At 44.0% G+C, this 15,601-nt stretch overlaps 1 protein-coding gene and 2 long non-coding RNA genes across 3 annotated transcripts in view; 2 read left to right on the forward strand and 1 right to left on the reverse strand.

Moving 5' to 3' along the window:
- Positions 1-12,245, reverse strand: part of LOC309509596 (NXPE family member 3-like) — a 42,731-nt gene extending 30,486 nt beyond the window's left edge. Inside the window, exons 1-2 of the mRNA XM_082184411.1 lie at positions 11,587-12,245; positions 11,431-11,492 (exon numbers count right to left, since the gene is read on the reverse strand). Coding sequence (XP_082040537.1) covers positions 11,431-11,492; positions 11,587-11,680 — 156 coding nt within the window. The 5' untranslated portion in view covers positions 11,681-12,245. The remainder of the gene's footprint in view (positions 1-11,430; positions 11,493-11,586) is intronic.
- The window catches only part of LOC309509621, a 123,103-nt gene that overhangs the window by 94,776 nt on the left and 12,726 nt on the right, over positions 1-15,601 (forward strand). The gene's annotated exons all lie outside the window — the stretch shown is intronic.
- On the forward strand, positions 8,350-9,026 carry LOC309508716. Its single transcript, XR_014209688.1, has 2 exons — positions 8,350-8,467; positions 8,503-9,026. It is a non-coding gene; the product is annotated as an uncharacterized lncRNA (long non-coding RNA).

Below are 15,601 nucleotides of genomic sequence, written 5' to 3' on the forward strand. Positions count from 1 at the left end.
AAAATGCTCTGCACCCTGGCGGAACGCCTCCTCGTGTGGGCTCAGGACTCACTGCGCTCGCTGAGAGCCGCGCATGTGCCTAGGCACCTGAACGAGGGTCCCGACAGACTGTCCAGGGACAATGTTCCTCCTGGGGAGTGGTCCTTGCATCCCCAAACAGTCCAGTCACTGTGGCGCCGTTTCAGCAAAGCGAAAGTCGACCTCTTTGAATCAAAAGACAACGCTCACTGCCCAAAGTTCTTTACGAAGAACGAGGACGCGATGGCCCAGACCTGGCTTAGCGGCCCACTATATGCCTTCCCACCGGTCTCTCTGTTGCCACAAGTCATCAGGAGAACCAGGGAAGCACGCCACACGGTGCTCCTCATAGCCCCGTACTGGGAGAACCAGACTTGGTTCCCGGAGCTAATACAGCTGGCTGACACAGTCCCCTGGCCGATTCCGGCGAGAAGAGACCTTCTCTCTCAAGCCCGCGGCTCGATCTGGCATCCCCATCCAGAGCGCTGGTCTCTGCATGCATGGAGACTCAACGGATACCCGTTGACCTGCCAGAATGGGTTGTGAACACGATCACCCAGTCTAGAGCCCCCTCTACGAGGCGGCTCTACACGTCTAAATGGGCTCGATGGTGTTTTAAGCCCCCAATGGCTCCTTAGAGGCAGCTAACGCTACCCTCAACCTTAAACCTACCCATCCCCTCGCTGCCTGGAAGGCGCCGTTGGGGGCTTAAAACACCAAACACCTCTAAATGGTCTGTGTTTAAAAGTGGTGCACTGCCAAGGGGCTGGATCCACAAGCATGTGGGGTATCGCAGGTATTGGTTTTCCTTCAAGAGCTGCTGGACACGGGCAGGTCCCCTTCCACGCTCAAAGTCTATGTTGCGGCCATCTCAGCTTTTGCCGGTTCGGCGCTGGGCCGCGCATTAGGAAGGAACGAGTTCGTCACCCGCTTCCTTAGGGGAGCCAGGAGGATGAACCCCCCGCGACCCCCCTCGGTTCCTATGTGGGATCTTTCGCTGGTCCTAGAGCCCCTGAAAGCGCATCCCTTTGAACCCATAGAAACTGTGGATATGAAATACCTCACGCTCAAAACCGTTTTTTCTGATAGCTCTGTCTTCAGTCAAACGTGTGGGAGACCTTCACGCGTTATCCGTTAACGCCGTGTGCCTCGAGTTCGGACCTAATGGCTCGAAAGTCATTCTTAAACCGAGGCATGGTTACGTCCCCAAAATATTGGGCACTCCCTTCAGAGCACAGGTCATTTCTCTCTCAGCCCTGCCGCCTTCCGGCAGCGAGGTCGATGGTAATCTCCTCTGCCCGGTCAGAGCGCTGAAAAATTACGTCACACGCTCTGCCGCTATCAGGCGCTCGGAGCAGCTTTTCGTTTCGTTTGGTGGGCGCACCAAAGGTCTCGCCGCCTCGAAACACAGCCTGTCCAGATGGATAGTGGACGCTATCGCAGCTACTTATGCGTCTAAAAACCTGCAGTGCCCTCTGGGCATCAGGGCTCACTCCACCAGAGGCATGGCCTCTTCGTGGGCTTGGTCCAGCGGAATTTCCATTCATGACATTTGTACGGCGGCGGGCTGGGCCTCCCCCTCGACATTTGTTAGGTTTTACAACCTGGAAGTTACTGCCTTGCAGGCGAAAGTTTTATCAGTCTAAGTCACGCGTAGGCCGGCCCACTGTCTGTGTGCGGGCTACTGCGGTTGATTTAGCTCTCCTGGTTGAGCTGCATTATACAAGGGTTTATCAGCTCAGACCGGCCGTGCCGCTCTGAGCGCCCTAGTGTGTGCTTATGTACTGCGCTAGCCATTCTATTGGCCGCCCGGTTCCCACTCATCGTGTTCCCCGGACTTCCCCTGGGACTCATTTAGTGGATGCTGGGCGCGCACGGCGTTGACAAGGGAGTTCCCGTAGCGTAAGCTAACTTACGCAATACGAGAGAACCTCTCGTAAGAGAACGTAATCGGTTACTAACGTAACCTCGGTTCTCTCTAGAAGAGGGAACGAGTATTGCGTAACCCGCCGTGCTCGCGCCACGAGCTCATTCGCTTCAGCGACAGAAACCAGTGAAGCAGCCTGTGAGCCTCGCTTGTATACGCTAAGCCACACCCCCTCTTTTGCGGGCTGTGACGCATGAGGCGCGCCAAGCGCGCTCATTGGACGTGACGTCACGTCTAAGGCTCAGCGATAGGCTGCTGCAGTTGCCGCAGGGCAGCCAATGGGGACGCTAGTAAGCCTGCCCTAGGTCTGCGTGCTGCTGCACTGCGTTGACAAAATTATAAAAATTAAGGATAATTTTTTGGCTTCAGATCTCGAGAAAAGATGACTTTCCCGTAGCGTAAGCTAACTTACGCAATACTCGTTCCCTCTTCTAGAGAGAACCGAGGTTACGTTAGTAACCGATTACGTTTTAAATTGTAATAATATTTCACAATATGACTGTTTTTGTTTGTATTTTTAATCAAATAAATGCAGCCTTGGTGAGCAGAAGATACTTCTTTTAAAAACATTAAAAATCTTACCGATCTAAGACTTTTGACCGGTAATATACCTGCAAAAAAGGCCAACAACCCACAGAAGAAAGATTTGGAGAAGTGCTGAGTCGAGTCCATCTCCCAAAACTTGAAGCAGAAGTTGGTCTTTTCATCGGTGTCAACGCGTACAAAGCCATGGAGCATTGGGAGATCATTAATAGCCAGAACGACGGACCATACGCTGTGAAGACAGTTCTTGGTTGGGTCGCCAATGGGCCAATAAGAAGATGCCAAGAGAAGGAATCAGATGATGGCAAAAGATAAAGTTTCCTTGTCAACCGTATTTCTGTGATAAGCGTTGAAGACATGCTGATGAAGCAGTACAATGCAGATTTTCCTGAAAGAAGATGTGACGACAGATGAGAACAGTCTCAACATCACAAGCAGTTCATGCATACGGCGAAAATATCAGCCCAGCTCGTGGATGGTCACTTCTGCATCAAGTTGCCTTTGAAGGATGACAAGGTGAAGATGTCATGCAACTGTGGTATTGCTGAACAGAGGCTTAACTCTTTGAAGTTCAGTAGGAATACAGACTTCTTTCAAGAGTACAAGGCTTTTATGGACAACATACTGGAGAAAGGCTACGCAATAAGGATTCCCGAAGAACAGTTGATTCGCAGTGATGGAAGAGTATGGTTCATTCCACACCATAGGAGGTACCATCTAAAAAAGAGGAAACTCCGAGTCATGTTTGACTGTGTGGCAACTTACCATGGTGTGTCGCTAAATGACCAGTTGTTGCAAGGGCCTGACCTAACTAACACCCTCATCGGAGTGTTGCTGAGATTCAGACAGTAGCCTGTCGCCATGATGGCAGATATCGAGTCCATATTTTACCAGGTGTGGATTCCAGACACGGACACAGATATGCTACGCTTTCTCTGGTGGCCAGGCAGTAATCTGAATGTGGAAGCAGAGGAGTACAGAATGTGTGTGAATCTGTTAGTTGTGCGTCATATGCATTGAGAAGAACAGCGGAAGATGCAGCATCAAAGAGTACCCCAGAAGCCACACAGACAGTCCTCAAGAACTTCTATGTGGACGACTATTTGAAGTCGGTAGCCACAGAAGACAAAGCCGTTGCTCTTGTGAGGGAGCTGATGACGTTGTGCGCCAGTGGTGGTTTCCATTTGACCAAAGTTGGTCAGCAACAGCAGAGCCCTGCTGGGCTCCATTCCTGACCACGAACGAGCGGCTGAAGTCAAATATCTCGATTTGGAGCATGATGCGTTACCAGTGGAACGGGCATTAGGTGTGCAGTGGTGCACAAGTTCTGACAGCTTCAGGTTCAAAAATACAACTGCCGGACAAGCCATGCACAAGACAGAGCATTTTATCTGTAATCAGTTCAGTGTATGACCCAATGGGTTTTTTGGCACCACTCCTACTACCTGTCAAGCTCATTTTAAGTGATCTTTGCCAAGAGAAGAAAGGTTGGGATGAAGAGATCCACGAAAAGTCATGCCGGACATGGATGAAGTGGCTGACAGACTTAGACAAGCTTTCAGAACTCAGTCTGAACAGATGTTTCAAACCCCCTGCATTTGGGCCCACAAATGCTTCTCAAATCCACAATTTCTCAGACGCCAGTCAAGATGGATATGGCATTGTGTCGTATCTCTTGCTGACAAATGACTGGGGTGAGAAACATGTATCATTCTTGATGGTAAAGTCCAGAGTCGCTCCACTCCAACAGATCACTATCCCGAGAATGGAGTTGACCGTAGCAACGGTTGCAGTCAAGATCGATCGGATGTTGAAAGAAGAACTTGAAGTTCCCCTGATGGAGTCGGTCTTCTGGACGGATAGTACAACAGTACTAAAGTACATTGAAAACGAAGCCCTTCGTTTCAAGACGTTTGTGGCAAACGGTGTCTCTTTTATTACAGAAGCGACTACATCTCAGTGGAAGTATGTCAGCACCTCACAAAACCCAGCAGATCAGGCTTCAAGAGGTTTGAAAATCCAGAGCTTCATGGAAAGTAAAAGCTGGTTTCAGGGGCCTAGTTTCCTGCGAAAAGAAGTTGAATGGCCGGAACAACCTGAACAGTGTACTTACCTGACTGAGGTGAAGACATCCGCTGCAGTGTCATGCACAAACCCATTGAGCCAGCTCGTTGAGTATTACTCCAGTTGGCATAAGCTAAAAAAAGGCGGCAGCCAGGATTTTGCACTTGAGAAGGACGTTGTGGCATCTGAACGAGAAGAGAAAAGAGTTTGAGCAGAATATACAGCAGAATGAGAATGATCTAGAGAAATGCAGATCCATAGTTGAACAGCAAATGGTGATATGCCTAGTCAATTAGGGACATATGTTGAAGCCATTTCTATGGAAATAATAATATTTTGAGTTTATTTTGTAAAACCTGAGAAAACCTGTGTTGCAAATGGAACGTAGAAATTCGGATGTAAACGGTTGACCAGTGATCTCGTATAATGTCATCTGTGTGATCATGGTGCGCGGAGGTATGGAAATATATAAGGTAACAGGCAGGTAGGACAACAGTCGGACCAAATTCAATGATTGAGGCTTCCACAGAAGATATATGTACATGTTTTAATATTTAGAGCACTTCTATTATTGATTGCTATCAGGATATGAAGAGAGTTTCAACCAGTATAACAAAAAGTCTTTATAATACAAATTGCCTACCCTACCTTTAATAAAGTGTGGAACGTGTGGAGGTGTTTTTTTGGTTTTTTGGATTTTTGATGAAGAGAAAGTTTTAAGTAGAAATTTAAAAAAGAAAATAGCAATTTTTATTATTTGAAATGTAAATCTTTAGTAACATTATACATGTTACAATGCCAGAGTAATTACAAACTGTTAACAATGCCAGAGTAATGTGGGACCCTAAAGCAAAACCCAAAGGTCTGCTAGGGGGACACCTGAATATTCGCAGTATTATTCCAAAAAGTGATTAAATTAAACATCTTCTTGCTGATTCCAACTTAGACTTTTTGTGCTTGTCAGAGACATGGCTCCATAAAAACTTCCCTTCTGCTGCACTACATATTCCTGGGTATAATGCCTTCAGGAAAGATAGAACTGAGGGTAGAGGGTTGCTGTTTTATATTAAAGATCACATATCGTGTAAAGAGATTCAATACTCTGTTGAGAATGACATAGAATGTATCTGCCTAGATGTTTCACTATCACCACAAATGTCTTTCATTCTCATTGGAGTCTATAGACCACCGTCTGCAAAATCTGTGTATCTTGAAAAATTAAATGCTATGCTTAGGGAATGCAGTTCAAAGAAGGAAGTAATTATGATGGGTGATTTTAATATTAACTGGGAAGACAAGTCATGTAAAAAGGCACTGAAACAAATTACAAATAAATTTTATCTGACACAGCTAGCATTAAAGGACCTACTAGGATAACTTCTTCATCCAGAACCCAAATTGATCTGATATTTAGTAACAAACCGGAGAGAGTAACCAAATCTTTCAATATGGTCACAGGTTTGTCTGATCACAACTTAATCATTATAGCCAGAAAACTCACTAAAAACCAGTCCACATTTTCCACAAATATAAAGCCATGCCAATTTAGAATACATAAGAGTGATGTATGTCAATATGAAAATGCAATTAAAAACATTTATACTACAGGGCCGTTGAATGCTTGAATCTGATTGGTTGACGAACGTTCTAAGGTGTGCATTATTTTCAGGGAAACGCACGGCTAAAGTAGTTCCAGGCAGGTCTTGACCGCATTACCGTTCCATATCACTTCGCGTAGTCAACTGTAATAACGGAAAATAGGATACAATTCATAACAAGAAAAAGCATTTCGCCCCATGCGCTTGATCTGCAATTTTCAATGTCTAGCTTCACAATCAATAGAAACATGCAGTTTAATTTGAATAAATAAACTATAAAGTCCTATCTAATCAATAGAAAATTAAACTGAATATAGGCTAAATAAATGGATAGTCCTGCAGCACGGATTTTTATTGCAGATAATTTAACAAATAAATAATTATTGATAGGCCTACTTGTTAAAAGGGCTTTGGGTTTAATTTATTTGGCTAGTCTGTCATCTGTCAATAATAGAAAGAAAAAAAGAATGAACGAATTAATTAAAACGAATTGAATTAATTAATAAATAATAATATTGACGCACATGCTTTTCTGTCTCATTATTGCAACATCTCTCTCTAATAACTGCATTAATAACTGCATAAAGCCGGGAACACACTTTAAGGCCGGTTATGAATGTAATTTGATACTTATGACTGATCATGCCCAAACGCGTGTTCAGCGTTCAGTCTGTGTTCAAAGTCGGTGTTTAAAATCTGCTGCAGTCGATGAAACCAGTCAGAGAATGTGTCAGCTAGTCGTGTGTCCCCAGCATTAGTCTGCTATCAGCGGCTCAAACCTCCGTTACTAACTCTGAAATGACGTTTTGGAATTAGCAACGAAGGCATGGGATTAGATGCGTAAGAAATTAGTCCTACATACAAGAGCGTTTTAATGACAAAAACTTTACAAACGTCTTGAAATACATAATCTGAACAATGTTTCGAGGTGTGGTAACTGTAGTATAAGCGGAATAATTGACTTCAGGCCGTTGAATTATTAGAAAAATAATGCACACCCGAGGTGTAACGGCCACTCCGCTTCGCGTCGTGACCGCATTACCACCTCGGGTGTGCATTATTTTTCTAATAATTCAACGGCCTGTCGTCAATTATTCCTTACAAATTGGAATGAACTACTACTTGGTACAAATGTGGATTCTGACACACACGTGTTCCTATCCACAATTCAAAAAATAACAAAACAATTGTTAAAGAAACAAATCTAAAGGTGACAGTAAATATACTCTCCCATGGATTAATGGTGACATAAGGAGACTAATTGTCACGATCCACACACAAAGGAAAGGGAAAAGGAAGATCCAAGTGCAGTAATAGTTTATTGGGCAATCCAAAATCGTAGTCTTCCAGGCAGAGGTCAAAATCCAAGTAATCAATCCAAAACCAAGAACACAATCAGGAAATACAGGGAACAGAAGTGGCGTGATATAATACAAGGAATCCGTAGCAAACACTAGACAGGAAGGGTATATATAACAAGAACTAACAAAGAATAACAGGGAACAGCTGGGTACAATAATGACGGGGAACAGCTGAGTGCAATGAACAGTGATTGGTACAGACAAGGATTGTGGGGAATGCAGTTCATGAATAGGAAGACACCGTGGAGACGAGGACCTCTAGTGGACATCAGTGATACACAAACAGACACTGTGACACTAATGAAGGAGAGAGACCAGGCACTGCGAACATTTCTTAAAGGGGTGGTAAAACGCCTTTTTCGAAGGCTTGATTGTGTTTGTGGGGTGCACTGTAACATGTGTTCATGCTTCGTTTTTAAAAATTTGCATTATTTTTCACAAATTTAACCATTATTCTACACTGCTCTGTCCCTCCTTGTAAAAACGGTCGGATGATTTCCGCGTTCTATGAAGCCCCCCCCTTCAAAATACGCAATGGGCTCAGATTGGTTAGCTGGCCCAGTGTGTTGTGATTCGCTAACCGCCAAGTGCACGTTGTTCGGAAACATCACGCCCCCTTATCTTTACCGGTAGTTTGTGCTTCAGTAAACAACGGCGTCAATATTGCCATACCAGTTTGAGCCCGAATCAGACCCAGAGAATGTTAGTGGAGAGGATCGAGCAGAAACTGTTCAAGAACGGCTATTAAAGGACGTTTCAGAAAGGTATGTTAGACTGCAGATCTATTGTGATCGCTATATGACACTGTTACTTTTGTATATTTAGAACGATTGTAGCTAAATATCTGTCGCCTGAACTATTAATCCAATACGAACACTAAACATTGGCTTTACAACAGTAGCCAAATCAAACACAAAACCATGTTTAGCATGCCTGTAGATAAACAAGCATGTAACGTTAGATAAACAATACATAAAAGCTATAATCAAAGAATAATTTACACTGATCACATAAACGACAACACAACAACCACGAACATTCCAAGTTCGCTGCGCTGGTGATATTAAACAGAAGTTTGTATGTGTTTGTTGGATAAGTATGAATTAACGTTAGCATTTAACAAACTGGTTTGTGGAGCCAAACAGCGTTGTCCTTCGTTTACTTCCTTGCTACAACGTACAATTAACAATACGAACTATCACAGGAAAACACAACTACGAAAAATAAATCATACTTACAGGTTGTGGCCCGTAAACAGTTTCTGTTTTTAAAGTTGGAACTGCTCCATCTTTCAGGACTAGCCGTTTTGCGAATCCTTCATCGGAGGAGGGGTTTATGTAAATATTGGGCTTAGTGATGTCAGCAAGCCCGCAGGAATGTCGTGTAGTCCCTACTGGCCGTTTTTTGTAGTTCTTAGAAATTGATTTCTTTAAAAGCAAATATCTCCCTTTGCTTTAAACTTTGAAAGTTGTAACTTTGCAGATGTTGTTTATGCTCAAACAGCAACATTACACACTAACTAAAGTTAGAAAAGTGAAATCGTGTTTTACCACCCCTTTAAAACTAAGTTACCGACTGACAGATATATGTTCACTTCTTTAAGAAACAGGGTAATAAAAGACATCCGAGTAGCTAAAGCAAATTTCTTCGTTAGTCTGATAGGTGAAGCTAAGGGAAATCATAAACAAATCTGGGACTCCATAAATAAGCTAACTGGGAAATGGCATAATAATACAACAAAGCAGTTGGTGATTAAAGATAAAGGATCACTGGTTAAAGAGGCAACAGAAACGGCGACTCTCCTCAACTCCTATTTTGTGAATTCTGTTAAGATGACAGTACACACAAATCTAGCTGAACTTCCCAGTCATTTACAAATTGATATCTCTCAACCTGTTCTATCCTTGTTGAACGTTTCTGAATTAAAAGTTAACACAATTCTGAACTCTCTTAAAAATTTGAAATCAAAAGATATATTTGGATTAGATACTCTCTTCCTTAAATGGCATGCAGGTTCATTTACTGAACCAATAACAAAGATAATGAATGCCTCTTTTAAGGAAGAGAAGTTTCCAAAGGATTGGAAAACAGCCATCGTGGTTCCAGTTCATAAGTCAGGAGACCCGACTGATGTGAGCAATTATAGACCGATTAGCATTTTACCCGTCATCTCAAAAATTGCAGAGAAATGTGTTGCTGAACAGCTGACCACACATTTAAATAGTAGCCCTTATACACTGCACCCAATGCAATTTGGTTTTCGAACTAACCATTCCACTGAGACCGCAAACTGTTTCCTTTTAGAAAACATCAAGCTAAAATTGAATAAAGGAGGTGTTGTCGGAGCTTTATTTCTAGATTTAAGTAAGGCATTTGATACAGTCAAACATCAAAAACTTATTTGTAAACTAGCAAATTTTAATTTCTACGATAATGTGATGAAGTGGATGAAGTCCTATCTTGAGGGCAGAGTTCAGTGTGTAAGGGTGGGTAGTGAAACGTCATCCTTCCTGAGCAATGAAATGGGTGTGCCTCAGGGATCCATCCTGGGCCCTCTCCTGTTCAGCTTATATTGATTTACCATCGATCTGCACAGGGTGTGAAGTTCAGATGTATGCAGATGATACTGTGATATATATCCATGCAAGAACCAAAGAACAAGCCGCTTCTAAACTCAGTGCAGCAATGATTAATGTAAACAAATGGCTTAAATGATTCACACCTGTTTCTTAATGTTAGAAGACTGTTTGCATGTTTTTTACAAAAACACACTCTGCAACTGACTATGATCCTAAAGTATATGTGTCTGGAGAGGTCCTCCAAGTAGTCTCTCATGTTAAATATCTAGGCATTATCATTGACTCCACCCTGTCCTTCAAAAAACAAATGAAGAAAGTAATGCAAATAACTAAATACAATTTGGCCAACTTTAGATATATAAGAATCTGCCTAACAACCACAACAGCAAAATTATATATAAATGCAATGATCATCCCCCACTTAACATATTGTATGACAAGTTGGACTCAAAGCAAGAAGTACAACACTGAAGCCTATTCTTTCTTTGTACAAGCAGACTCACAAAGTGTTATATAGAAAACCCAAAACCTACCACCATTGTAATATTTTGGAAAAATATGAAATTCTAAGTTGGGAAAATGTAATGAAATACAGTGACATCTGTCTGGTGTTTAAGATTTTAAATGGTAAAGCTCCCCCACCACTTGGTACTTTTATTAAGCAGAAAAATGTTACCAACAGAACTACAAGATCAGCTCTAAGAGGAGATTGTGTAATCCCTTTTAGGTCTAGCTCCTTCAGCCAATCATGTTTTTCTGTAAGAGCTTCTCAATTATGGAACACCATACCAATTGAAATAAGAAAAGGTAACAACTACTACACCTTCACGCGAAGTCTTAAGGCCTGGCTATTGAAAAGTCAAACATGTGAACATTTTTAAATAAAAAGTGCATTGCACATTTTATTTGTAATATATTTCTATTTAACCTGCTGCTAATATCTCCCAAGTTCTGTGCCCGTTGCCAGGCAATTGTACTGATGTTTTAATGTTTCTGGATGTTTCGTGTGGTTTTATGTTGTGAGAATTGTTCTGTTTTATTTGTTGTTTTATCGTGTCTTTAGGTACTTTTTGTTTATTGTATATTTTATAATTGTAAAGGTTTCAAAACATCTTGCCGAAGGACTGCAGTTGAAAATTAGCCAGTAGGCTAATACTGGCACATTTACAGTAATGTTGATCAATGTGTACAAAAAAAAAGTATTTACTGACATGAAAACAAAAACAGTTTTTTTTTTCACATTTATAACAGAAGTCAGTGCTTAAATATAGGCTATAATAACACATTATACATTACACAGAAATAAACGTCTTAATGTATCACATTTTTTATGAACTTACCAGAAGGGATGATGTACAAAGAAAACATGCCAGTAGTAGTAAAAATTCTCTTAACCTGCGGACTGAAATACACAGAAATGATCAATTTCCAAATCCTTCAAAACATGAAAACATCTTGACCCATAAATATTACAATATTCATAAACTAATGATTACCTGGGGGATTTGATTTCTTTGTGGATGGTTCGACCATGGCTAAGTCTGTTGTTCTTCTAGAATAATTTGAAGTCTGCTTGTGAGTGAAGTACATTCACACAACTTCATACCAATGTCCTGATAAACTGCCACACTGCTCTGAAAATGAGGCGTTCCCACTAATTATGTGACACTCATTTGAACATCCCATCTGTACTCAGTATTGGTTTAGCCAGTTTGACTTTGTTTGATTTGATTGACATTAGATGTTAATTTACATATGAATGGTAAAGATATTCTTGCTATGGGAACAACACAATTATTTTTCCTGTTCTTTTTTTCCCAGGAGTGTAATCATTATGGCTCTGTGGCACTCGCACAACATTATTTTCACTTTTTATTGCAAGGAAAATATACAAACAATATATTATATATACAGGGTTTTATGAACTTACAGATTAGAAGATATATGGAACCTGTTAGCCCACCCTGGGAAATGTTAATTAGATTGCAGTTGATAACCAACCAAGTTGGTCAAACAGGTCAAACAGGTTTGTTCCAGTAAGTCATTTCTTTAAATTATTAAAGGCAGCAGCAGAAGTCTCATTTTCTTGTAGGAGAAGATATAACAATACAAATCTAAAATGTCTGTATAGGGTTAAATCCCACAGAAACTGATGATTTTTCAGGGTCAATCAGCTTTACTTAAAGGGCCCCTATTATGGGTCTTTGAAAATGACCTTTCATGTAGTGTGTAACATAGCTTTAAGTGAATGAAAACGTACTCGGTTACTAACGTAACCTCGGTTCTCTCTAGAAGAGGGAACGAGTACTGCGTAAGATATCTTACGCTAGGGGAAAATCCTTTTCCGCGAGATATTGAAGCCAAAAATTATCCTTAATTTTGTAATAATGCAAAACGCGTTGCAGCAGCAATGCAGACATAGGCGAGACAGCTCGCGCGCCTATTGGCTGCTCTGCGGCAACTGCAGCAGCCTATCGAGCGAGGCCTGGCGTGACGTCAGACCCAATCAGGGCACTTCGCGCCCGTTGCGTCACGTCCCGCCGAAATGGGCGTGGTCTAGGCCTATAAATATCGCTCGCAGGCAGCTATTATCTGGTTTTTCATCATCGAAGCAACCAGAGCGTGTGCATGCACGGCAAGATACGCAGTACTCGTTCCCTCTTCTAGAGAGAACCGAGGTTACGTTAGTAACCGAGTACGTTCTCTTACGAGAGGTCTCTCGTACTGCGTAAGATATCTTACGCTAGGGGACCCAGTGTAAAACGCCGTGCATGCTGAGATCTGACACCAAAGACCCAAGGGCGAAAGCCCGGGGTACATATAGTGCACAATCACTCAGTGAACTCACAGAGAGTCCGGGAAGAAGGAGGGGTGCAGCCTCACTTTTCCACATAAAGTAGCGTCGAAGGGACGCAAATTTCATCATACAGACAGGGCGGGGTACGGCCTGAACTGATGGGAAAAAATGTGGGTCTTACACAGTTTGCCCAGCTTTAAACTGTCGAAAATTGAGCTGTGCTCAGTAAACGCAGCATTCTGAGCTGAACGCATCAGGTCAGATAATACTGGTAGTTTAGACCGACAGCAGCCTGGCCTGCAGGGCGGGAACCTCTAGGTTATAAAACCTTATAAATGTAGACGGGGAGGCCCAGCCTGCCGCCATACAAATATCTTGCAAGGCAATCCCACTTGACCAAGCCCACGAAGAGGCCATGCCTCTTGTGGAATGCGCTCTGACACCCAAAGGGCACTGCATGCCCTTGGAGGCGTATGCCAGCGCTATAGCATCAACTATCCATCTGGATAGGCTCTGTTTCGACGCGGCTAGTCCCTTAGAACGTCCGCTAAACGAAACAAAGAGCTGTTCCGTCTGTCTGAAAACAGACGAGCGAGACACATAAGCTCGTAATGCCCTGACTGGGCAAAGGAGGCTCGCGTCTCTTTCCTCATCAGGGACCGGTAGGGCTGACAGAGAGATAATCTGCGCCCTAAACGGTGTGTTGAGGGATTTTGGAACATAACCGTGCTTAGGTTTGAGTATAACTTTTGAGTCATTGGGCCCAAACTCCGTGCACGCCGCGCTCACAGAGAGCGCGTGCAGATCCCCTATGCGCTTCACCGAAGCGAGAGCCAGCAAAAACACCGTTTTGAAAGACAGGTGTTTCAAATCGATTGACTGTAAAGGCTCAAATGGCGCACCTTTCATGGCTTCCAGAACCGTAGAAAGGTCCCATACGGGGACTGAGGGAGGTCTGGGAGGATTCAGTCTCTTAGCTCCTTTAAGGAAGCGGATGACTAAATCGTTCCTTCCTATTGACTGACCAAGCGTTGTTTCTGAGAACGCTGCTATAGCCGCCACATAAACTTTGAGCGTGGAGGGGGCCCTGCCCCCATCCAACAGCTCTTGTAGGAAGGAAAGCACCTCCGTCACATCACAATTTGTGGGTGACACACCACGGGCTGTGCACCAGCCCGAAAACACTGACCATTTCGAAGAATAGAGTCGTCTTGTAGACGGAGCTCTAGCCTGCGTGATCGTGTTTAATACTCCTTTAGGGAGTCCAACATGTACCCGTTGATGGCCCAGACATGAAGGGACCATAGATCCGGGTGAGGATGCCAGATCGAGCCGCGGGCCTGTGAGAGGAGTTCTCTCCTCACTGGTACTGGCCACGGGGCAGTACTTGCTAACTGCATCACGGCTGGGAACCAAGGTTGGTTTTTCCAGAACGGTGCTACCAGCAGTACTGAGCATCCTTCTTCCCTGATCCGTTCTATCACCTGAGGCAGGAGAGAGACGGGGGGAAAAGCATAGAGCGGGCGGCGGGGCCACACATGGGCCAGCGCGCTCCTGCTCTTGGAGAAAAATTCTTGACAGTGAGCGTTTTCTTGAGACGCAAACAGGTCCACTTCCGCTCTGCCGAATTTCTTCCACAGCAGTTGGACTGTCTGTGGGTGTAGAGACCATTCGCCTGCCGGAACATTGTTCCTGGACAGTCTGTCCGGTCCTAAATTCAAGATCCCTGGCACGTGCGCTGCTCTGAGCGAGCGCAGGTTGCACTGAGCCCATACCAGGAGGCGTTCTGCCAGCCTGTACAGTTTCTCGGATCTGATGCCGCCCTGGCGATTTATGTAGGACACCACAGACATGTTGTCCGAACGGACCAAGACGTGGTGACCTTTTATTTGGGGACAAAAACGCGTCAGCGCGTTGTCTACTGCCAGCATTTCGAGGCAGTTTATGTGCAGGAGCTTCTCCCGTTCTGACCACTGGCCGAAGAACGGTCTGCCCTCGAGCAGCGCTCCTCATCCCGAGGTGGACGCGTCCGTGGACACCACTTTCACCCTCGAGGAAGTCCCCAGGCTTACACCTGATTGGTACCAGTCGTTCGCTTTCCAGGGTTTCAGAGCTGTAACGCATTTCTGATTGACCCTGAGGCGAAGCAAACCGGGTGCCCACGCTTCGCGTGGGACTCGCGCTTTCAGCCAAAACTGCAGCGGGCGCATGCGGAGCAGACCCAGCTGGAGCACTGACGATGCTGAGGCCATGAGACCTAGCATCTTCTGAAATTTCTTGAGCGGGACAGACGCGCCGCAGCGAAAAGAGTTCGCTGTGCGTCTAATGTCTACCGCGCGCTGTTGTGATAGTCGCGCTATCATGGATAGTGAGTTCAGTTCTGTGCCCAGGAAAGATATTTTCTGACTGGGTGACAGGGAGCTCTTCGCCCAATTGACACTCAGACCCAAATCCTCGAGGTAATCGAGTAAAACCGACTTGTTTACTGCAGGATACACTGGAACAGTCACATTTACTGGAACTGAACGAGCGAGAAGTTGCCATAGAAACAGAGAGCGTCAACATGCTGGCGTTTATTGCAGGCCTGCGTGCATTACAACAGGCTTGTTCACTGCAATATTGACATTTCCAGTCGCCTGAATTCCAGAGGGGAATGGGAAATGTATATGAAAAAGGAGGTTGGTCCGTCCGCAGCGGGACCAGAAAAACTCCCT

This window comes from Leuciscus leuciscus (genome assembly GCF_965113295.1).
Source record: "Leuciscus leuciscus genome assembly, chromosome: 11".
In the NCBI taxonomy this organism is placed as follows: Eukaryota; Metazoa; Chordata; class Actinopteri; order Cypriniformes; family Leuciscidae; genus Leuciscus; species Leuciscus leuciscus.